The following is a 25,883-nucleotide window of genomic DNA, read 5'->3' as shown; positions in this document are numbered from 1 at the left end:
TAGGGATAAAATGTGGTGTGGCAGCGTCTGGGACTGCACTGGAAAAATAGAGTGATGTGGTTACCAGCGAGGTGTCTGTGGCCGAACAACTTTCATAACGGATGGTCATAACTGCTTTCTCCAATGATTGTTAATGACGCATGAGACGGACAGCGTGATGCCGGTTATGAAAGTGAAGAAGCTGAAAGGTAAGAATGAAGTTGTAAATGATTTGTTATCCTTTAAAACTCCAAAGTTCATTTCCATTTGTTCCATCGAATCATTGAGTGTCTGAGAGAAATGAAAGGCATCTGCTCCTGCCGGATGGCTTTCTGCTAGAATGATCATTTCTTTGCTTTTTTTAAAGAAGGCCAAGGTTTTGATGAGCCTCTTTTTTCCTTTAACTTGAAGGTATTTATGAAAAATTCTCTGGTCAATAATTGACATGATTTTGTTAAAAGATATTCTTTACATTGATCAGGTGTTGCAGTGTGATCACCTGCCTAACAATGTGACCTGCTCTCAAAACAGTCCTGACCGGTCGGTGTGTCGCTACCGATAGACCTCAGAAAGTCTGCTGTGGTGTCTGGTAACAAGATCTATGACGGGCACTTGCATATCTAATACACACGTAAATTTAGAAACATAAATAGATGATCTGGTCCATATGATTACTTAAATTTAACATCAAGTGTAAAAAAAACTCCAACAGATTCAAAGGGTAAATAAAGAAAATAACCAGATCACATAAATTATACAATGAAAACTAAATATATCAAATAATTAAATTCTAATAAGAGTTTTAGGGGGCTTAGCGATCCTAAAAGAGGCAGGAATTGGAGCTACAGTAAGTCCTCTGTTGGATCCTATCAAAGATTCACAGCCGTTCCTTCCTTGGACCACTTTTGGCAGATACTGAACTCCGCAGAATGGAAAGACCCACAAAATCTGCCGTTTTGGAGATGTTCTCAGCCAGTAGTGCAGTCACCACTATTTATTCTTTGTCAAACTCCCTTAAAGCATTGTGCTTGCCAATTTCACCTGCTTCTAATACATCGATTTTACAAGATCCACTTGCTGCCTAATATATCCAACCTACTAATCCAGTAAAGAAACCATTGTTTACTTTATTTCATAAATCATAATTTTTTGTCAACTCAGTGCAGATTGCATCATATTTACAATATCCAGTTCTATTTCTGTGTTAGTTAATGTTCTTTCCCTGAATCTTGTTTTGTTGGCTTATACTGAATCTGCATGTACTTTGCAGCTTGGAGTCATATCATGTTATTTACAGGTGCTGTGTATCCATAAAATGCACACAAATAAAACAAATAACAGACATGTTTTGATAAGTTTAAATCATGTGAAAATGCTATCGTTAGAGCTAAAATATGGTTTGAGTTCAATACCCATGTAATAATCATACAAAAATAATATTTGTAATTAAAAGCTCTAAAAACAAACAAGGAATGATTTATACGCTGCAAGACATTTCTTGCCTCATTTGTCTTTGAAAATCTACCATATTCATTGTCTCCTTTCCTCTTTCCATCAAATAAAGTCTTTTTTTTCCAGCCAGGACGGTGATATTGCACATCAGCCAAAGAAAACAAACACTTTCTTTCTCAGAAAACAACCGACAGACACAAGCCTGGTGTCTGGGAGGTTTCCACACACTAAAGAGTCAGATCTTTGTGCCAGAGTTTGATTCTGTTTTCACATAAAATCAAAGCTTTTCCGCAGGATTTTTGGATGTAGTTCCAGGATTTGAAAGCTGGCAGTAAAATTGAAAGTCCCCTAATGATGAGTTTTGACCCCTGCCTGGTGGTTTTGGTTAGTAGTGGATAACAAAATATTTTCTTGTCTCCGGTTATTATTCTAAGCTGGAATTTAACTTTAAGTACGTGAGAGGAAATTATTTACACTTCTGCAAGACAGGATTGTGGCAGAGGGTTACAGCTGCTTTAGGTGAAAATGTGGTAAAACCACCAAATGAAAAATGAGCTGACCATTAAAACACATTGGATCGTCCACAAAGTTACCGCTTCTAATTACAGAGGAAAACATTTGTTTCTTAACTAAATAAATCTATGATGTTTACTTGCAGGAGAGTGCAGAAATATTCTACAAAAATCATAGTTTATGATCCTTTCCTGGCCTTTCAATCCACTTCAAGTAAATTTTTGTCCATCATTGTGAATTACTGTACATCCAGTGCTGCTGTTTTAAGAGCCCATTACTTCTGACCTTACACCATCCTTGTTGTTTCAATCTGAATCTGATTCATTAGAACCTGTGAATCCAGATAAGTTATAAAGAGAGGGAACAGGTCACACTACCTAAATATGGACGTGGTTGTTTGCTTTGCGGGTTTCAAGTGTTGCTGGGGGCAGAACTAAAGGACTTTTTTCTCCTATCATGAGGCTGGAATTCAGCTCTAGCTGCTAGACAACACTTCTCATATTTTAGGTTTACCACACAAGCAGCTCGACCTGCAGAGATCAGACATTTTGTTTCTGACTACCTGACTTTCAGTTTATCACCAACAGCTGGTAAAAAGCTCCCACTTACTAGGTGTTTTAGAAGGAAAATAAAGCACAGATTTTTTTTAAATCATCCAAAATATTTATTTCTAATTATATATTCATGCCTTTTTCTTCTTGTGACATCATCAAAAGACATTTACAGAAACACATTTCTACAGATTTTATTTTTACTTGTAAAATTTTAAATACAGATAAAGTTCAAAACCAAATATTAATTAGGATTTTTGTTTAACCATATTCAATGTGGCATTTGTCAACGTGTTTCTCCAGGGGCAACTAAAAACAGTTCCTCTTTGAATTATATGAATTATTTGAAGTAATCCTGTGGTGTCCTGTAGTCAGAAAATGTAGATCTTTTTTTGTAGATGCTGAACATTTCTGTCCATCTTCTTTGCAAAATTACTCCAGCTTTGATCACATGTAGATCAGACGGAGCTGGAATAATTGTTAACAGCAATTTTCAAGTCTTGCCATAAATTCTCAGTCATCGCTGTCTGTTTACAAGCAAACAATTACTTGTTGGTTATGGAAGAGCCATTTTATAACTTTGTTGACTTTAAAGCCTTTTTTGTAGCTGTTGTTGTGTCCCAACACACAGAGTCTATGTCTAAAAATGATTTCATTTAGGAAAGGACTAAAGATTCTCAAGGGGTTACAACATCATGTTTAAACCTGTAAAACTGTCATTACCAAGTACAAAAAAATTTACTTTTCCTGCAGCAAACTAATGATCTCACAGCCCCACTTGAAGGACAAAATTACTCGTCAGAAATTATATGTCATAGAAAACTTTTTATACATATCTCACAGCCAGTGTTGTTTAAAAAGTGAGTAGACCTATGGCGTTAGTTTTTGCCAATAATTACAGCTCACAGCTGTAAATGTAGCAGTTTAATGTTTTCATTTCCAGCCTCATTGGAGTTTGAAAGTCCAGAGTTTGGGTCAAATTTACAGCTTCTGTTCTACAGCAGTGACATGAGGACATTACGTCATACAGGCCTGTTTGCTCCTGATAAATGAGAACAAACATTGGGTAAAAGATTAAACCGGAAGACATTTTTTAAGCACTTAAATTGAGCTATGTAAATTACTAAATCATAACAATTATCACACACAGAACACTGCTGTGCCATCAGTAATACTGCCAGTTCAGAGCCTATAAAGTCTCCATAAACTCCTTTAATTGCACTTTATTGTTTATTATTTTAACAAGCAGGTAATTATGGGGGCATTATGAGTTTACGAACACCCACTAAGCGAATGTCTTGATGTTTAACGGCAAGTTTTTCTGGTTACCTCATAGGAAACAGATGTCGTCCCGAAAGTAGACCAAAAACATACTGTACGCCCGTCTTCATAAATTTTCTTATGTAAATAGATCTCAGTGTACACAGCTTTATAAAAGAAGTAAATAAACAATCTCTAAGGCCAAATTAACACCAGACTTGAGCTATTCCAGTTATCATTCATCATTGCTTTCACATGGTGGAAATAAACTTATTTAATGTGCAACGATACACAACTGTGACACATGTTGGCCTCATGAGTTTGCCCTTCATGAACTTGAGGGTTGTCTAAGGAGAAGGAATGCAGACAAGACACTAAAACGTCGTGGCTCTGAGCCGTCTGTCATCAGCTGCAGATTTAAAATCTGTCGAGTATTACAGGGAGAAAAACTGAGTGGTAAAAACCAGACAGTAAAGTAAACACCATCAACGTAAGTATCCACACACAGAAGAGCAGATACAAGTTTCATGTTAGGCTAAAGCATGACCACAAAAACAAACCCATCTTTAAGTTTAACAATTCAGCCTCAGGGTGACATGAGGACGACTTCCATGCACAGAATATGAATATGTTCAGCAGCATGCTGCCTTTTATTTCGCGTGTGTTCTGCAGAGCCTGGACTGAATTTAAACATTGTGATAAAGATCCCTCCTACTAAAATATTTTGGTTAATCTAGCTTGATTTTATAAGCTTTACATTACGACACGACCTCAGCCACTGACTGTGAATCATGAAGTCGGCCCCGTTGAGGCTCATTTTCCTTCTGGGAAATTTAAATCATGTGTTTGTGTCATCGTGTTCACCTGTGATTAATGTTTCCCGAGTCAGTCACTCTCTTGCTTCTTCACATCTGTCTGACAGCAGCTCACTGGTATGAGGGGCCGTTTGGGACAAAATTTACGTTTTGTCTCTCACACACTACCAAAAAGTCTCGCATACTCCAAAAAAATAGCCACGCACACTCAAAAAAATTACGTTTTGTCTCCACACACTACCAAAAACTCTCGCATACTCAAAAAAATTACATTTTGTCTCTCACACACTACCAAAAACTCACGCATACTCAAAAAAATAGCCACGCACACTCAAAAATTACTCACGCACATTCAAAAAATACCCAAATTGCGTATACACACACTACTAAAATGTCACACACACATTCACAAACGTTAACTTTCTCGCTCACATACACTACTACCAGCTCGCTCACATACACTACTACCAGCTCGCTCACATACACTACTACCAGCTCGCGCACATACACTACTACCAGCTCGCTCACATACACTACTACCAGCTCGCGCACATACACTACTACCAGCTCGCGCACATACACTACTACCAGCTCGCGCACATACACACAAACGTTAACTTTCTCGCTCACATACACTGCTAACAGCTCGCACACACAAAGACGTTTATCTCTCACATACACAAGACTAAAGTTGAACACACACACAGTACTAAGACTCGTTTTATGTATGTGTGAGAGCGAGACTCTTTATGAATGTGTGAGAGCGAGACTTTTTATGAATGTGTGAGAGCGAGACTCTTTTTGAATGTGTGAGAGTTGTCACGGAAGAGGCGGGGCATAATTTTTGGATCAAACTGCGCATGCGTAGATCCTAAACTATAAGTTTCGATTGTTGACTCACTGTATGTTCTATTACTTAGTATATTTGTGCTTTTAAATATATATAGAACGTTTAACTTTCTTGTAGATTAAATGTGCTATAGAAATAAATGAATCTGATTGATTGATTAAAAATAGCAAAATTGCTGTAGTACAATCTGTCCACTGGGTGCCAGTAACTAACTCTAATTCGAAACGAGAGAGAATTGGTCAGGCAGCTGCCATTTTAAACAATTAGAGTTAGCCATGTTCGGTATAGCAAACTCTTTCTTCTTCGGCACTAGTTGGCGCCGGTTAATAATTCCTGTAATACTGGCACCCAGTGGACAGATTGTACTACAGCAATTTTGCTATTTTTAATCAATCAATCAGATTCATTTATTTCTATAGCACATTTAATCTACAAGAAAGTTAAACGTTCTATATATATTTAAAAGCACAAATATACTAAGTAATAGAACATACAGTGAGTCAACAATCGAAACTTATAGTTTAGGATCTACGCATGCGCAGTTTGATCCAAAAATTATGCCCCGCCTCTTCCGTGACAACTCTCACACATTCAAAAAAAGTCTCGCTCTCACACATTCATAAAACGAGTCTTAGTACTGTGTGTGTGTTCAACTTTAGTCTTGTGTATGTGAGAGATAAACGTCTTTGTGTGTGCGAGCTGTTAGCAGTGTATGTGAGCGAGAAAGTTAACGTTTGTGTGTATGTGCGCGAGCTGTTAGCAGTGTATGTGAGCGAGAAAGTTAACGTTTGTGTGTATGTGCGCGAGCTGGTAGTAGTGTATGTGAGCGAGAAAGTTAACGTTTGTGTGTATGTGCGCGAGCTGTTAGCAGTGTATGTGAGCGAGAAAGTTAACGTTTGTGTGTATGTGCGCGAGCTGGTAGTAGTGTATGTGAGCGAGAAAGTTAACGTTTGTGTGTATGTGAGCGAGCTGGTAGTAGGGTATGTGCGCGAGCTGGTAGTAGTGTATGTGCGCGAGCTGGTAGTAGTGTATGTGAGCGAGCTGGTAGTAGTGTATGTGAGCGAGCTGGTAGTAGGGTATGTGCGCGAGCTGGTAGTAGTGTATGTGAGCGAGCTGGTAGTAGGGTATGTGCGCGAGCTGGTAGTAGTGTATGTGAGCGAGCTGGTAGTAGTGTATGTGAGCGAGCTGGTAGTAGGGTATGTGCGCGAGCTGGTAGTAGTGTATGTGAGCGAGCTGGTAGTAGTGTATGTGAGCGAGAAAGTTAACGTTTGTGAATGTGTGTGTGACATTTTAGTAGTGTGTGTATACGCAATTTGAGTATTTTTTGAATGTGCGTGAGTAATTTTTGAGTGTGCGTGGCTATTTTTTTTGAGTATGCGTGAGTTTTTGGTAGTGTGTGAGAGACAAAATGTAATTTTTTTGAGTATGCGAGACTTTTTGGTAGTGTGTGAGAGACAAAACGTAAATTTTGTCCTAAACGGCCCCTCATACACTGGGGTTCCCATCCAGTCTGCAGCGTCTAACCGCCTCCTGGTGGTTGAATTATGTACTACTCCCTCTTATCTCCATACTAAGACATTTTATTCTCCGAACAGATCCTGTTTAGTTTATATCTTGGCAAATTATTATTAGATTTAAAACATTAACTGTAAAACTATTTGCTGTGCCTATCAATAATTAGAAAAGTTAATATTACAACTAACTTTTCTAAACTAATTAATGTTGCAACTAGATATAGCTCAGTAAATTTGAATACGCTTTTCAATGAGGCTTGTCAGCTTAAAAGAACTGCTTGAAAATAAACTCTAAGAAGAATATCCTAAATTTAATATTCAGATGTTTTAACAAATAAAGTTTGGCAAAGAGCATAAAGGAAAAAAAGAGCTGTTTGAATAATAAAGTAGGAATTTTTGTTTTCATTTTAAAATCTAAGGGAATAAATTAATCAAAAATTTCTGAAACTGTTAAAACAAATTAAGTTATTTTTTTATTAATTTAATTATTAATGCAAGTAAAATTGCCAAGAACATGCCGTTACTTTTCAGACATCTAGTCAATTTTAATCCTAAACACAAGTCAAAAGGGCAAAGATCTGAGTGAAAACGAAAGCCAACTTGTCTTTTTCAAATGTACAGAAAGCCAAATATTATAGTGAAATATATATATATATATATATATATATATATATATATATATATATATATATATATGAAATATATAGCCAAATATTAGGTGAAAAATGCAGTGTTTATCATAACAATATTCTGGCACTGCAAACGTAAATAAGATTATTTTTTAAACATCTGAACACAGCAAAAGGAAAAGAACCAAATTCAAATTTCCCAAATCTTTCCAACTTCAATTTTAATGACCTTAAAATGTATTTTAAAATGTTCAATCATAACATTTTTAAATACATTATTCAGTATGAATACGGAATAATGATCCATTTTCTGTCAACTTAAAATTGTTATCCTTAATGTTTTTGAATCATTTAAAAACATGGTCTAAAATTGGGAAGAGTAAATGAGACATTTGTCCCATCAGGCATGAAGTGATAACATGTCGACAGTAATCAGAAGACAGAAACTGAATGACCACTGTTTTATTAACATTGTTCCAAAAACTTTAAACAAACCTCCCAATTCTTGACTCTTTTGTCCCTCCCCATCTTCAATGCACACCATCCAATTACAAATAAAAAAGGCCCTTTCTACTTCATATTAGCTTCTTCTTGGCATATCTTTATACAAATCAGAAAATTATAAAAAAACAAAAACTGATTTGTACATTTTTCTAATACAGTCTAATCAACAGTGAAATCCAAACTTTCTATGGTCGTGTTCAAATAGAACCCAGCAGCAAACTGAAGGCTTCAGAAACATAAAAAAGTTAGAAATGTGACCGTCGATAATAATGCAGAATAATAATAAAACTTTGGCTGAATTGTTTCATCTTCTGAAATATAAAACAAAATTGAAAATCCATTTCAATTGTATGCACCCGTTTCTTCTCAACTTATTTTGCCTCAATAGAAAAAAACCAACATAATTTAAAAAATATGTCCCTGGGAAGATGCATGTCGAAACATTTCTTGAAGCTTCTAAATCCCATTAGAAATAATTACATCAAAGCTGCACAAACTGAGATATCCTCTAGCTCAAGTATACACCTACAGCTTCCATCCATCATGCAGAGCGGACAGATTTGATAGATGAAGATTATGAAGTGATGCTAGAGTCTAATATTACATTTTGCATTCAGCTACAATGGAACAGGATGAAACTAACTCTGTAGGACTAAAACGAAACTCATTACGAATATGAGCAGTTCAAAATTCAAAGTCCCAGGTCAGAAATGCTAAATTATTGAGTTTCTTTCAGGCACTAATAGTCTTTCCTTTACAAATTAAAAAGAAGAACTCAATTTTATTATTTCTATGTACAATCATAAAAAGAATATGAATCTAATATAAGTTCACACTTACAGATTGAGAGGCTGGCTGGTCCACTGGACACAACATGTAAATAGAAAATATCATTTCCAAGACAAAAAAAAAAAAACTTCACAGGTTTTCTCATCTTTTTACTTTTTGTTGTGAAAAGAGAAATATAAAAAATTGAAAATGTGACAAAGTACAAACAAAATATCAACACTCATATTTACAGATATTAAATAACATAAAAATACACACAAGGATAAAAGTGACAGCTGATGCACGAGGCAGGGTGCTTGACTCTCAAAATTAGTAAAAGATTTCAGAGTTAACATCACAGAAAAAAAAAACAAATCATCTTCGCCTCACTTAAATTTTTGTTTTTATATTAGTTGTTTTTATTTCAAAGAAAAATGAAAAATAAATATTTTGACAACAAACAAATGGACAAAAACTAAGGGTTGAACAAATCTGCAGGCTCAAATCTTGCGTTGGCATAACTCTTGAACACATTAAACAAATTGTTTCTGCTGAAACTCAATTTCTACACCACTGCTCAACTTGAACAGGAGCTGGCATTCATATAGTGTATGTTTGCTGGAAAACAAATCAACAAGACTCCTTTGTAAAAATGTATGCCATAACATTTAAAAAAAGAACAAAAAAACACCTTTGAGATTTTTTTTTTAACCAAATAGCGTCCGCCGTTGTGCAACAGCTGTCAGTGTTGTGTCAAATAATCAGATTTATGAAACACACTGTATTTACAACAAAATGTAAAGGCCTTTAAAGTTTCCTGTCTTTTTCAGATGAAAGAATACTAGATTTCTGCAATTTTATTGATCCCAATGTATATAAATATGTACATCATGTCTCTTTTACTGGTTAGATCTATATGCCTAGAATCCCCCAAGATGAAAGTTTTAAACCCTGAAACCATTAAAAAACTCAATCCATGACAATGAAAACATTTCATGTCCTGAAACCTGAATATAACCTCTAAACATGTAGATTATATCACAATAACTTCTTTCCTTAGTGACTTTAGTATGTCTGCAGAACCAAAGAGTTGACGGGTTTAAATATGCAACGTCCACAAGAACTTCAAAATGTGGCCCCGTCAAACTGAACAGAGTCCGATAAAGAGTCAAATTTGATAAAGATTTGATAAAGAAATAACCGAGTAGTCTCTGAAGAAAACTGGAACTGATCCGTTTGATTCACTTTCATGTGCTGGCGGTGCCCTCTTTGTCTTTTTACTTTAAGGAATAGATCTGTATATTTTGACAGTATTTGTCAGTACCAGTCGCTGATGAAATCTGATGTTCGATTTTAACCGTCTCTGAAACCTTTTTTGCTTAGTGAAGAGATTTTAAAAAATTTTCTTTGATTCCTCATCTGAGTCACCAACCTTCAACCATCAGACTCGTCTCTGTGTCTCCTCAGACTCCTTCTGATTGGCTGATCAAGTATTCGGGTGTTTGAGTTCGGGCAGGTAGAGGCTGCCTTGGAGAAGGGGATGAAGACGATGGATGGTGCTGGTGGCGTCCTCTGAGGGAGGTGCTGTTGCCATGGTGATGGTGGGCACCATGCTGGGAGGAGGGTGGAGGAGGGGAGGGTTCACGAAGAGATGGAGGGACGGCAGAGGACTTTATGGGGATGATGCGAGTGTCCATGACCTCGCAGTCGACCTGCATCATCATCTCGTAGCCCTGAGACGAGTTGTAGAGACTCTCTGAGGAGGACGAGACCAGAAAGGTCAAACCCAGCAACCAGTTCAGTAAACGCATCATTCATTGCTCTTCAGATGCTTTAAATATCATCCAGACAGACTCACCGTTAACAGACATGGCTGGCATCACCAGAGACATTTTAGGCCGGCTGGTTTTGTTATGGCTGATGGCAGGCAGTAACAGGTGGTCCTGCAGGAATCAACACATTTTGATTGATTAATATCTGATATTTAAGATCTAAAATCACAAATTGGAACTGAAATGCTTTCAATAGTCTTACCCTCCTGAAAGACACGACGTAGAACGTGTCTTCCCTACGGTCGATGGCGTCCAGGAAGTCGCTGTAGGTGACCTCAGGACCAGGAAGTACCCTCAGCTGACTGCAGGGGAAGCCAAACAAGAACCAGAAGAAGAAACTTAAAAACTCAAACCGAAATATTCTAAGAACTATGGCAAAAATGTTCTGTTTAGTTAAAATCAAGCACTACAGATAAGCAAACATTTTACAAACATATAAAAAGATGTGATGGCCAAAGCCATAGTCCAGTAATAAGATGGAATCTTCTGAACACATTTGATATTTCCAGTCTCAGAAAGGAGAAATGTTTCTGCTTGTTTGTGTTGTTAGAATAAATAGAAGGAGCTGCTGCTGAGACAAAACTGATTTGAACTCTAAAACTGGTTGTAATATTTGTTAAATGAGATAATTCAACATAGTTAAGCTCCAAAAGTATCAGTAATACGTGTCCTTTAAAATTCAGGATTTGATTACTTAAATGTTCAACTTTATAAACTTAGAAGAAAACAACTAAAATTTTTGATATTTTATTAGATAAATTTGGTATTAATTATTTATTTTCAGTTCTTTTTGTACCTGTAGTCTGTCAAATGAGAAAAAACCTGTCTTCTTTACTCGTAGTTAAGTCACCTCCTTAATAACAGTCTTGTTTACATTGAAGAGTGTGTGTTTGGTTGTACCTTTCTATGGAGCGGTGAGCCTGGATTGGCAGATATCTGGAAATGTTTGCCTTCCTCAGTTGAGCTTTCTGTTTCAAAAGAAAGATACAAAAAAGATTTGTCTTGGTTTTTTCAAGTTAAATCCTTTACAACTGAAACTGTGTTTATGTGCTGCTGTCATTCCTTCCTAAGAAACTATTCCAAAAGAGATCTTAATGAATCCTTGTTAACTAAACCATTTTTAAAAAGTACATACACTTTTTAAAAGATAAATCTTTCTCACCTGGGTGATCTTTGCTTTTTTGGCCGTCTTTGCTTTTCCTCCAGACTTCTTCCTGTCGATTTGATGTCGATGAACCCATCCTCTTAGCTCATCTGCGAGCCTGGAGTCACAGAGATCTTTCAGTTTAAGCTGCTACGCAAAAAAAAGTTTCATTTCTCATTTTTGGTAAAACTAGCTTTATTGTGTGCACTCTACTGACTTCTTTTCTGGACAATGATTTGTTTATTTGGATAAATCTCATCAACAAAATGTGCAGCAGCTGCTCATAAATATGAGCTGAGCAAAAACAATCCGAGGAAGTCTAACTGAGAACTATCACACCAAAGATGAGCACATTAATGAGTTGCAGGCTGTGAAACAAACAGGGTTTGCAAAACAGCCTTTAGTAAAGGTTAAAGAAATGGAGTCGTTTCTTTAACCTTTACTAAAGAAATTCAATTAGTGAACCAATACAGCATAAGGTAATTAAAGTATTACTTGTGATCTTGCCTGTGCAGTTTGAAGGTTTAAACATTTGTTACAAATTTCTCCTGAGGAGGTGGTAAAAAATGAAGGCGTGATAAAACAAGATATTTCGACCAGGGCAGGACTGACCTGAGAGACTCAGAGCGGTTGAACTGTCGGCAGTCTGAGGAAGTGAAGTAACGTTCGATGTCTGGCAGAACCAGATCCTTCAAGTCACTGAACATGTCACTCAGGTTTCTGCCCAACAACCAGAAAATACAGAACAATGGTTAGACACTAGGAAAGCTGCTCAGAGCAATAAAATAAATAATCATACTTTACTAAATGTAAGTCTGTGCTTTAAATTAAGATTCCTTAAATAAAGTTGGAAAAACTCCGGCAGAGAAACTCTATGTACCGCATGTAAGAAGTGAGGGATATGTTGTAGAACCAGCTTTGTTGGGTGTCTAAATAAAATGCAGGTTACTATTCTGGATAGCAATGAGTTATACAACAGGGTACAACAGTCAAGGAACACAATGAGAACTGTGACACCAATATGACAATGACCAAACAGCACCATTTATCCGCTGATTAAAAAAAAAACAAAAACAAGATAACTTAAGTAACCAAATCTAGCATTTGAGTTTTTAATGGTTGTTTAAAAGAATTTAATTGACCACTCGCAGGATTTATTCTGCAATGACTTTTGATCCTGTCTTAAGTAAAGAAAAATTCATAATACTTCAACTAAAAGTACTTATTGCAAAGTCCATTGAAATATTAGCAATACAACAATATTGACACAATCATACACTGAGTAGCCCTTAAATAAGGATCAATGTATTGCTAAAAAAACCAAAACAAAAAAAACTACATTCTACATCGGTCTGTGTTTGTTAGCATAAAGTGATATTGGGTTGCGAAAACAGTCGCCTTCTGTGTAATAGCTTGTTTTTTAAAACTTAGTGTGATTTTATTTATATAAAGTTAATCAGAACTCCACAGTGGAAGTTGTAGCCTCAGTTTATTCACTGCATGTCAGGATAATGTGTTTACAGCTATTGATTTGCCTCACCGGAACTGATAAGACTCTGGAGCGTATCTCTCCGCCTCTCCTCCCTTCCACCGCTCATCGCCGCCGGACTCCGGTTTCTCCGGTTTGTCCTCAATTTTCTGGAGAGGTTGAGGATCAGCCTGGCGATCCTGCTGCTGTTCGATCTCCAGCAGCCGGCGACCCGTATAAGACACCAGATCTTCCTGCAGACTAGCTGACAGCTTCCTGTCAGTGATGCTGCAGCGATAAACACCAAAATCATTTAAACCTCAAATACAACTGTTGTGGTTTTTCCATATATTCCATACAGGACAATATAGTTTGTGCTTTTACTTTGTAAAAACAATTGGACACTGAATGACACAATAACAAGCTGAGATGCTAAACTAAATGATATCATCCTGATATTTTGAAGAAAGCCGTAAGTGAATACCTGACGGGGCCAAAGCTGAAAGTCATGAACAGCAGAACCGCCATGACACACACTGCTCTCTTGTTGCTTGCAGAGTCGCCGCTCTGAAACACAAAGAACATAAAAATGGAAATTTTCTTCACACATGCTGAATCTCATAAATGTGTAAAATCAGCTTTCTATTTTGCAAACGTGTCCATTTTGCTATATACTGAAAAAAAGGTTCAATGATTTATAGTTTTGTTTTTTTTATAACAGGATTAGCAGGTTTCTCTGTTTCTTGTGCGTTTCCCCGTCACTCAGTCTTCAGATCTTGTTATTCAAGTTCCCCTGTTTACCACATGTTTCTTCCTCTTCTTCACGTGTGCAGGTGCAAAACCAACAGAGTGGAAGAAAAAGCTGCTCTCCATATGTAGTTTTAAAGACATAAACCTTATCATTCAAAATCAGATGCTTGGTCATTTCATAACACGTTTTTGTTTTCTGTTATTGTAACTTGTTCTTTCTTCAAGCCTGTTCATCCTAAAGTTCCCCTTCATATCGGTCTCACCACCACTCACCTCCTTCACAGCCAGTCTCTCCCTCAGCGCCTGGTTCTCCCTGCGGAGTCGTTCGTTCTCCTGCTGAGCTTCCCTCAGCTGAGCCTCCAGGTTCTGCAGGTATTCCTTCTTTTTCTTTCTTGACTGGCAGGCAGACTCTCTGTTTTTTATCATCCTCTGTTGCCGCTTTAGCACCTTCATCTGTGCAAGGAAAAATTTGAAGAGAAAGAAAGTAGGCAGAAGTGATTCAGAATTCAAAATGGGAAAGAAATTAGCTAGACAAATTAAAAATCAGCAGCAGAAATTGAGGTCGGTAAATCTTTATCATGTCTATGTATAACTGAAAAACTGAAAATTTTTATTTCTCTGAGTGTCAAGCAAAAATGAAAAGATGTTTATAAACCTCTGAGTAATGAACTGTGGGTATTGATATTAGTTTCAGCACACTTACAGACAGAAAAAGAGCAAAACATTGTAGCCAGCCTTCAACCTGTCAGGGTTTTGTTTCAGCGTGAGTCACCGCATCCACCTACTCACATCAATGTCGTTGGAGTTGTTGCTGGGTAACGGCGTGGTCGCCGGGACGATGGGCTTGCTGGTTGAGGAGGCAGCTGGGCTGGAGCAGTGCTGAGGGATGGTAGGGGACACGGGCTCCATTTTGACAATAGCCGGAGCCGAACTGAGACAGACGGACGGAGAGAGGACAACTGGAGGGAGAAAGGCGCTACGTTAGCGATCAGACACAAAGCTAATTACTTTACCTGGAATTTAAAATAAAAGGACAAAAACCTGAGAATTTATCTGGTAGTTACATTTTATTTCATATGAAAAATACTTGAAGATCTTCATTTTTTAACAAAATAAATAAGAAAATTTATAAATGCGGCTAACAGGACAATACTGTCCTACCGGGTCTGTTCTGATCCATGGAGGGGAGCCCCTGCAGAATGAGGGTCTTCGCTGGTGCAGGGTTTTGCGGGACGGGGAGTGTAGCAGCAACACACACGGGTCGGGGCTGGATGGGAGGTTTGGTGCTCAGGATGGTGCTGGCTTTTAATGTGCTTGGCAGGACTGCTACAAAACACACACTTTTAGGTTATTTCACATCACAAAAAGATAGTTATATACAATATATTCTGTAGCAGTTTCTCTGTGTTGTGCACAACTGTTCTGAAATGCTTTCCTCCTCAAACACACTAGATTAAAATGACTAAACACTTTCTCCGGCATGTTATTGAATTCAGCAGAAGCTTTTTAAATCAGTTCTCCCTCAACATCAAGTGTAAAGAAACAAGAAGAGATTTCAAACATGGAGAACAGTTGGTGCTATAACTGGAAATGAAAACCAGCAGTTAAGAACAATTTCACATTGTACATGTTACTAAATATTATTTTAACAAACAGGAATGTTTTAGTGTCATAAATCAGTCAATATAGTTGTACTGGTCACAGAGTGACTTCTCAGCCACTCTGTTTATTTGGGGTTAGAGACCACAACCCTCTGCAAACAACTATAATCCACAAAAACCTCAGTTTAGATGTACTTAAAATTATCATAATTGCCTATTTTAATAACTAGACACCAAATGTACGTTAATATGCAAATAGAAAACTGTCTTGTCACTACGACTGAGCCTAACCTGAGGAATAAATAAAAATAATTTGCATGTTCAGAACTAAGCAGTCATTCGAAAAGGGTTCTAATATCAAACCGTACTAAGGAGACAGCAGCTTCAGGTCGGTAACTTTTCTCTGATTCTCAACACCAATCTCAATTTCGTTTTCAACGTTTTCATTTAGAAATAATTTCTATGATCCTTGTCTCAATGAGGAAACATCTTTTCCAAGATTTATTTATTTATTTTTCCTAAAAAGTAGCATAGCTCATAAATATACACACACATGATAAAACAAGACAATAACTGGGCAGATGGAACTATGCAATAACTTAGAGATCCTCCATGCTTTCATTAAAGCTAATAAAGGAATAAAGGGGTTACCCAAATGTCAGTAACTTCAAACTGTCCTAAATGCCCAAAGTTTTGAGTGCATTTTGTTAATTTACATGCAATATTTACAACTGTATGTACTTAATCAAGAAAACAACATTGTGAAATCTCCAAGACTGCAGACTAAGGTGCTATTTAAATGTTCGAAGGTCTTTCAGTATGAAGACTAGAAAAGTTCCATTTATCCAAAACTCCGTATTCGGTTACAACCCACCAAAGACCCTTCTTCAGAGGAGGAGGAGGAGGAGTTCCCACACCTACACAGTACTCCCACCATTGTGTGGGAACTGCCCCAGGGTCTGTGTACAGAATACCTCCACAAATGAGTGGAGCACAGGGTGGAAGGTAAACCGAGCTCTCTATTCAGGCTCTAGCGCTGACAGCTCACAGATATGTGCAGAGAAAAAAAACCGGCAGCACTAACCACGAGTGGGATATCCTGTTTTCAGATTTGCATGAACAAAAGGTGTGGAGTGCTAATGTAATGCTTGTCTAGCGCTTCTTTTTGTGTCAATATAGAAGAAAATAATATACTCTAATAGAAGAATATTAGAGTAAACAAGGAGTCACATACCTGCAGTTTGTGTCGGTATTCCATTGATGACTGCTTGGACAGATGTTAATGGTGTCTGCAGCTGAGTCTGTGTCATTATTGGAATCTGGGACTGGGGTGGGGGTACTGCTGTCGTTGCCACGGTTACCTCCATCGTCCCCAGCGGAGGAGACAGTACGTCTCCATACATGTACGGAGGAGTCGGAGGGTTTTCGGCTTTAATTGTAACCTGGAAAGGAGATGGGACAATAAGTTTGTGTTCTTCCCTCCCAATCAGGTCATTACTGTAAATACAAATTTGTTCTTAATCATTCACCTGGTCAAGTAAAGGTTAAATAAATAAAAATAAATAAAGATGGCCTCTTTACACTATGACTTTGAAATATATCTTTAGTTATTTATTAGTTTCCTTTAATATTAAAAGATAAGCATCCAAATCATGACATAAACAGTTTTATTGGTCCATTTGTGTAATAAAACAGCCTCATCTGAAAAATCCCACCTGTGGGTCAGGCGACAAGGTCGAACAATCTGAGTCCAGCGAGGAAGCAGGAGAGGGAGGCTCAGCCTTGACCTGGAACACTGAACAGAAACCACATAACTAGTGGAAACATTGTAAAAACACAATGTGCAAAGATTAGATTAGGAAAAACTCAGCTTACACATTTCCACAGGGAGCGGCTCTGTCAATGTCATCTCATTTTTTTTCACCAAAGTGTTTCCTAAACAGAAACAAACAGAGATGAATGTTGTGATATTAAACAACATTATGACTAGATAAATAAAACCCTTTTGATGCAATTATAAGTTAATTATTAAATGAAGAGCAAAAACCTTTCAAAATTTTGCTAAATGAAAATGTTGTTCTTAAAGGAAAACAGAACCGATTTTTAAGCAAATATCATTGGATTTCTTCAGTTCTGCCAAAAATAATAAAAAATATTTAATAAACATATCGACATAATTAAAACCTGAAGTAGATTTTTTCTCTTAATGCTATGCCTGAATCAAAATAAATGGTTTTGTTCAAAAGGTAGTCTATCTATACACCTCTCAGGTACAATGAGCTACATACAGCTAGTTCATGGAACGAAAGGCAGATCCGCTCATTGGAAAGATTTCTGCAAAATCAATTATCTCAACTGAGCTTCCTGAGTCAATCTTTTACCATTTTGCATCATCTGTTTTGCTGACTTTTAATAGAGGGATAATGTCCACCTTATATTTAACTCTTTGTTTGCTTTAAATTAAATTTAAAAAAATTTCATTTAAGAATAATATAGCTCCATCCTAGGAAAACATTGCTGATAGTCGGTAAAATATCTGTTGCTACCACTACAAAAAAATTAAATCTATTGCAGGTGTGAGCATCAGTGAAAAAGACAATCTAACAAGCCAAATATGATTATACATGGTGTATACTTTAATTTAATTAAATATCATTATTAATCAAACATTTTATTCAAGCAGTCTTCTTGGATTATAGTTGTAAGTTTAAAAGTAGCTACACTGAATGTATAGCAAGTGAATAGTTAAATCCCTGAGAGGATTTTTTGTCTGTATTCATAAGTTTCTCAGACAGAGGAAAGCAAAACAGCACTAGATACAAGATTCAGTAAATTGAGCTCTGTTGGTTCTCTGCAAAAAACATGAAAGTGAGAAATTTACATATTCTATGGATAAATAATGAATAAAAATGCCACTGATCCTTAAATTTGAATACATTTGGGATGTCAAAGAACCATGCAACCACATAAACAACACAAGCAAGCTCAAACTGTTAAGCTAGAATGTTTTAGATTAAAAACAAGTGGGTTTAGAATTGTTATGTTTTTATTTTCACACTGTCCCTTAATTCTCACTAAATAGGCATAAAAATAAATCCTATATGATGAGAAGACCTGCAGATGTAGACAGAGTGACTCTGCTTCTAATAGAATGTTAGAATGTTTCCACAGGCTGAGGACAAAGCGTCTCGTGTTGCAGAGACGACTGATCCGTGAAACCAAAATGCTAAGCGATGTGATCCAAGGGGCCCGAGATGAGAGCCACAGGCAACCGGACGGTGTGTGTACCTGTGAGAAGGTTGTCGTCAAGGTATCGCCATGGTGACGTGCGGTTATCAGGATCGAGGGTGAGCACGAGGTCATTGTCAAACTGTGAGGAGTTGGTGGAGAGGTTGGAGAAAGAGAGAGTGAAGTGGGGAAAAAAAGTCAGGAAGTCAGGAATCAAACATGTCCAAACAACTGCAGGGTTACTGTGTCTGAGTGTGTGTGACCGAGGTGGTGTGTATGTTTGTGTTACTCAGCCAGGCGACACACACCATCTGCCTGCACTGTGCCCTGTACAGTCATCTGTGTGAGCTGCTGCTTCGACAACCTGATTCTAACTGTATATAAACACTAGAGTTTCACTCACACAAGGGTTTGTTACTGTGCTCTGTATAGCTTTCTGCAGCTCCACTGGATGATTACAAGCATTTAAAAAGAAAATCTCTGCCTAAATAACAAAGTCTGTGTATACATAAAGCTAAAGTTTGGGAATTGACAATATTTACATTATAATCAGGTTTATAGAAATCAATAACATGACGCTGTAACCCTTACAGTACAGACTGAGCCAACAAACTGCAAAGAGATTCTATCAAAACCATCGCTAAACCAGTTCCTCAGAAAACTGCAAACTGTCTGCATTTTGTTTGACTTCTCAGCCACTCTGTTTATGAAAAAAAACAAAGCACAAAATGTTAACTGTACAGGTTTAACCAGGATGTAGCTCGGTACGGTCCAGGAACAAAGATTCATGCCAAATCTAACACCTTCGAATGCATTTGAACACATCTTGAGCAAACTAGTGAAACCATGGTAAAAACAACAAAATGTCAAATGTATAAGTAATGACAATTTCCCCCAGGAGTTTACTGAAATATTCAAGCTTAGAAACTCCACTGTTAAAGCAGATTCACAAAGCTATCTTTCAAAGATAAAGCAAGATCCAAATGATATTGCTCTTTCCATTGTTGCATTTAGTCTCTACTCCTTCTGAAAAAAATATGGTTTGATAGTTGTCAAATTTGTATAGCTGAAAATAAGGAACGTGCCAATGCAACGGAAAAATTCTAGTGACAGCAATTTAACAATGTTTCTACATAAACTTCCCTTTTCATATAAAATTCCAGTCAAATTTGTCTGCTAGACAAACACAAACATTTATTTTTACTTACAATTAAAATGTTTTTACAACAATAAGATTTATACTATAATTGATATTTCCTTTTTTATATTTTTAGAAAGAACAAAACCTGAGCACCACAGATTAATATGTGCCTATGGTTTTTTACAGTATATCTGCTTTTGTAGCCAACACAGTAGGTTTGCCAATACACTGTAACTGATCTAAAACAATAAAGACACAAGAACACCAAAGACAGATCTGATATGATATAAAACAATCAAGTAGAACAATTTAAATTTTTTCAACTTTTTGTGAATAACTAAACTTTCATTAACTAAACAGTCAGCAGAAAATGCATTTCTAAACTGTTAGACAAAAAATAAGCTCATCTTACAAAAGGCGCTAAATCAAAATATAGCCTTCACTAGAGTGAAGTTAGTATCCTTGTTAGAATAATTAGAACAAAAAGAAACATCAAGAATAACTAAACAATAAGAGAACACTTTCTGGTAAATCTGTTTTATGAACATGCTATCCAGCCAATAAGTTATTTTTTCAGGAAGTAGAGTTAATCCAATTGATTGGGTGAAATAAAACTGAGCTGACGAAGTCTTAAAAACTATTTGAATGTTTATTTTTGGAGGAAGAGAGGTTCCCACTGATTAAATTATCCCATAAAAACTGATGCACCTGGATGTAATTTAAAAACATTAAAAGGCATGCTGTGGTGGTGTAGGGGATAGCGCAACACACGTTTAGAGGCCTTGAGTCAAAGTGAGCAATGAATGCTGAGTGTCAGCTGCACTGAAACAAAAGCTGCAATGCATAGACATATTTTCATGACTGTACCGATGGTTCGTATTTCAACCCTTGACTGAAGTCCCCGTCCTCTCCTTCCTCCATGCTCTCACACTTGAACAGGCAGGCATCTGCAGAGGAGACAAAATTTTCAAAACATCAGCAAAGAACAGGGAATAAAACTCAGGGACAGATGATGAAGCGAAAAACAAGCTGGTCCAAGACCAGAGGAGATTCAAATCAGCCATTTAATTTACATCTCTGAACATGTAAAAACAGTACTTAGAAACACTACTGAAACATCACCAAAAATCATTCAATTCAACAAGAAGGCAACACTTTGAAAGAAACAAAATTGAGACACAAACAGATTCAGTCATGCATCAGTTTGACTGAAAGTGCATGCAAATGTTCTTTCACAAGTTAAACCTCAAAACACAATTAGAGGACAGCAAATAACAAACATTTTATTGTTAACCTCAAAGGTTTTGAACTAAATGTTCAGTCTTCTCACATAAATGAGTTAAAAGAACCAGGAGCATCTTTGTGACTTTCTGTCTGGCAAAACCTGGAACATATGTAAATAGGTCTGCAACAGTCAGTTGAAACATAATGTTAATTCACAGTTCATAACTGCATGAAACAATTTAAAGACAGAATCCAGTTCAGTGAGTTGTTTTAGTTTTTACCATTTCATCTATTTTCAATGGCACTGCCTATCCATTCTCTGCAGATAAGTGAATTAACGTTTTTGCTAACGATTACTAGCTAACAGTCATGCTAACCATGTGATATTCTCAATGTTTCTTACTTCATATTGTACATTGTTTTAATTTTCTAATAGAATGGTTTTTTTCTATTATTTTGTTGCTGATATTTTAGTTTTATATGAATAAAAAAATTCTTTTTTTCCTTCGCTCAGAATCTGAATTAACAAATGAGTTGTTTAAACAAACTGTGATGGCTGAATGGATGTACAACATTCCCTCTCACATGTTAAAAAGCCTTCGCTAAAGGAATTTGAGAAGAATCAGATAAACGCTTATGAACTAGATTCCTCCAGCCAGGAAGAGGAAAAATCTGTGAGGTGACACAAATATTTTAGAAAGTTGCAATGTTCACTGACACCAGCCAAACTGAATCTCAGGCAAAAGTTTAACAATGTACATGTGATTTTAATATCTTCATCAAACTCCAACCAACACCAACCTACAGAGATATTACACATAAATGTGTCAACTACGAATCTTCATGAGATCACATCAGGAGATATGAAGACATGTTCCTATTTAGTCACACAAGCGCTGTTGTTTGTAAAAAAAAAAAAAAAAAACTAATTTTATGCCTCATTTACAGGAAACAAGCAAAGTGGTAGAAAATGGTACTTCTCCCATCATGCTTTGTGTTCTCTTGATAAGCCACACACTGGACTTTGAAACTGAAACAAACAGGGGACGCTTCAGCTTTTACTGTGATCAGATTCTGTTAAAAAGAATGAAAAATTGAAAGAAACATTTTTTTAATCAGTTTTAAAGTTCCATAAACAAATGGTTATACTTACTGAAGTTAATTTACATTAACAAACAAGTCAAGTAATTAATAAAAGAAAAGTATCTGTAAGGTTTTAAGTCTTTCCTGCCTATTAAATGAAAGAACTAACCCTTTTAAGCTACTGAAAAAAGAATAAAGAAATGCAACATAATCTAGATTATCTCACTAAAAAGCAGAAAGATTGCTCCTGAACTTTAACTTTTCAGTGTTACAAGAATTTGAGATTGCAGGAAATCGTAAATGTGTCTTCTGAAGCAGTTCATGCAGCTCAACTCAACCTACTTTCTGTCAGCCAAAAGTAATGATTCACCTACCCTTAATCTAAATCTAGTCACGTTTACTACTTGACTGGAAGGGACGAGCAATAACTTTGTCCTTTGGGCCACAGAGCCATAAAACTGCTCAGTTTGACTGTCAAATTTACCTAATAGATCTGAGGCGAAGCAGGCTGACAAAGTTAAACAGAGAAAACATATAAAGTTTATACTTTAAGCTGCAAGAGCAAACATCACCTCAACAAGAAGTCTCAAACACATCTACTGACTGTTCATCATAAACTGTCAAAACCACTAACCACCAATAAAAATGACTGATATAGATCAGTACATTGGTTGAGACGTGTTGGAGCCGACTGCTACAGTTTGCATTCACACTAGGAAAAGCACAGTATTTCACTACAGGAGGGTTAAATGTAGGCCCTTATGAGATTCTCAGTAAAAAATAATAATAATAATAAAAACTTAAGTAAAAATACCTCAGTATCACAGTATTTACACTTTATTTATGCATAGCATTTACATATTTCTTTTTATTTAATGCTAATACAGATACGTAAATAAAACATTCTAAACATAATCGAAAATGAGTGTTGAAATGCCTATTTTAAATTTCACTATTTTGACTTTTTTGTCATTCTGCTCTTTATAAAACATCACTACAAGTGCTACAAGATGATGTTAGCTGGTTAATTAGTCAAACTATCTGTTTCGTCTAAATTTGTCTTTCTTGTAAGCTACGGAAAAGAGTAGTAGCTTTTATTCAGCCAGCTGAACCAGCAGTCTGCAAAAATAGGTGGGGAAAAGGGCAGAAGGATTGATCTACATCAAACTAGAAAAAGTCTTGGTAGCTACAACTCTCTTTAGCATTTTATTGCAGCCACTTTAAATTGTAAGAACAAGTCAAGGAAACAATTTAATAGTTTTTAAAACATCACTTTTTAATACTATGATAACCACCCCATAATAATGATAACTGAAGTCCAACACATATCAAGAAGGACTAACAAACATTTTCTTTAAATTGCTGATTAGATTTTAGTACTCATACAATATCTAAATTTCAAATTGAGATCACCATGGTAATATCATTGCACAATATTACAATTGGAAAGCCTGCTTAGATGTAATATTTGATAAGCTGCGAAGTGTATGAATTAATGTTCTACAAGCTAATTTTGTATTTGGCCAGTTGGATGGACTCAACATCTTTTAAGTCCACACCTGTTCTTGAAACGAATGATTGAGATGTTAAATATTACTGACTGTCCTGAACAAATATTGATGTTGAGACAAAATAGATTAAAATTTGGGCCAGCCTGCTAAAAAAATATTAGCATCACAACAATAAATTGTATGTTCTTCTTCCGGCAGCAGTAAAACCGTGACTTAGTTAAAAAAATAAATGTATTCCCATGCTAAACTTTTTTATTGCCAAATTGTTTTACCAAAACCACTACAGGAATATATTTCACATGTTACAGCTGCAAACTTGATTAGAAATGTGTTTTTCTGACTATTAGCAACTACACGTCTGCAATCTTTAGTGATGTTTTAATAAGTATTGTTGCATTAAAACACAGTGATGGACTGTTAGTTAATAGTGGGAACTCTTATCAAACTAAGAATAGGTTTAGATGAAAGTCATGTTAACAAGAGTCAATAAAGCGACGATTTTAAAGAGAAAACGTTAGAGGAGGTTATATAAAACGTCCAATCACGTTCCCAGCCACTGTGAGGATGATAAACAGCAATGTCCGGGTTAGATGATTGAGGAAGCAAGTTCAGAGTAAAGCTAAAACCGCGTGCAACACGTATCACAATTAAAACCAACTTAGATATAAATTACAGTTGTAAGACTCGGGAATAAACATTAAAAACGTGCAAAACTGAAAATGAAAATCTTGCAACGCCCTGTTGGCCTCGCCTCTGTATAGCAGTTAGCGCACCCAGTTAGCTTGTTATGTCAATTTTACCCATTTATCTTCATTTATAAACGGATTTTAAAATGTCCTTACCCCAATCTTCGCTCGTCAAAAGGTTATCAGCGAAGAATCGGCTGTCCAGATCAGACAGTAAATCCGCAGTCATCGCCACAAAGGCGGTGTGTGTTTGGACAGCAGGAGTCTGCAGTCAGTCGTGATAACAGCAGCTAAACCAACATAGACTAGATAAAACTCTTAGCTTTATCCTCAAGCTAACGCGCTAATTCTATGTTTGGCTACCATTTGCGCTATAAAGTAATATAATTTTTTTAATCGAGTAGAAAACTGGATTGTTTTTCATGCCCTCCAGTGAAGTTATCGACCCTTCGTTTCGCTTTGCATATGACAGAATAGGAAACGCATTTTCCAGAAGGTTACCGCCTGCTTTTGTTGGGTTAGCCAATGAGAGTAAAGAAGGCTCTGATCGACGCAGATAAGGACCAATGAAATAGCCGGAAGACTTTGATTGGGCAGCTAGGTAACCTATTGTTAAACAGGAGCTTGTGGGATATCCTTTTAAAGATGATTCTGTCCAATAAGATTGCGGATGTTTGATTGACAAAACCCATGAGCCAAACAAACGTGATAATTTCCGGTGCAAACAAAAATAGTCATGAGAAGACTCACGTGGATTCAAGCATTGTAACAGAAAAGCTGGCCTGTATCAGACTAGGATGTTTTCAAAACATATAGCAATTCGTTGTTAATTTTAGGAAAAATTAAACATTTACAAAACATTGATTGCTATGGGATTAGGACCAGTTTTGTAATGTTATGCATGTGCCGGGCGGGAGCTGTTACATAACCGAACAAGGAAGCGGTAGTTATACTAAAACCTTAACCACAAGTTGCTTTTTCAGTGTCAAAAGGGTCGTCTAAAAATCGATTTCAGTTTGCCAGAATGTGAATCATGCGCTGTAAAATCACAGAGCTGTTGATTCATCAGTGGGAGAGTTTGTTTGAAAAAGTAAGACAGAATCAATTTCTGAGTTTCCATAAAAGTAAAGTCCAATACATTTTAAAAATCTATTTTCAAACACTGTGGTAGATGTCATTTTTTCCCCAATTTTTTGTACCCTATGTGATGTAATTTTAGCTACGTGCATATTTTAGTATGCATTATATAGTTGTTTTTGACTTGCTATTTTCATAAAATAGAAATTTCATTTGTAGTCCTACTGTAGGGTAATTAAAGTGTAAAATGGAAGCACGCATATTGCTTGCATTGCATGCAATTAAGGTAAAGAAAAAAGTCTA

The 25,883-nt window shown here is 36.5% G+C and overlaps 1 protein-coding gene across 2 annotated transcripts; it reads right to left on the bottom strand.

The window, feature by feature from the left end:
- Positions 1 to 8,010: 8,010 nt before the first annotated feature.
- On the bottom strand, positions 8,011 to 24,985 carry atf6b (activating transcription factor 6 beta). 2 transcript variants are annotated; one of them, XM_028036736.1, is made up of 17 exons: positions 24,660 to 24,985; positions 20,867 to 20,946; positions 18,919 to 19,000; positions 17,506 to 17,565; positions 17,346 to 17,425; positions 16,865 to 17,072; positions 15,191 to 15,352; positions 14,819 to 14,988; positions 14,303 to 14,482; positions 13,764 to 13,846; positions 13,352 to 13,567; positions 12,424 to 12,531; positions 11,830 to 11,929; positions 11,568 to 11,635; positions 10,870 to 10,969; positions 10,694 to 10,778; positions 8,011 to 10,591 (listed from the first exon to the last, which is right to left on the bottom strand). In XM_028036736.1, the coding sequence occupies exons 1-17, from the start codon at positions 24,730 to 24,732 to the stop codon at positions 10,299 to 10,301; spliced, it is 2,148 nt and encodes a 715-aa protein (XP_027892537.1). In that variant the 5' UTR covers positions 24,733 to 24,985; the 3' UTR covers positions 8,011 to 10,298. The 2 variants fall into 2 exon arrangements, with proteins under 2 accessions (XP_027892537.1, XP_027892536.1); XM_028036735.1 differs by having other exon boundaries at positions 15,191 to 15,355; positions 24,660 to 24,984.
- Positions 24,986 to 25,883: the final 898 nt, after the last annotated feature.

This window comes from Xiphophorus couchianus, chromosome 13 (assembly GCF_001444195.1).
Source record: "Xiphophorus couchianus chromosome 13, X_couchianus-1.0, whole genome shotgun sequence".
Lineage (NCBI taxonomy): Eukaryota > Metazoa > Chordata > Actinopteri > Cyprinodontiformes > Poeciliidae > Xiphophorus > Xiphophorus couchianus.
Note: the sequence above shows the minus strand (reverse complement) of the source record. Positions and strands in the feature narration are given on the sequence as shown.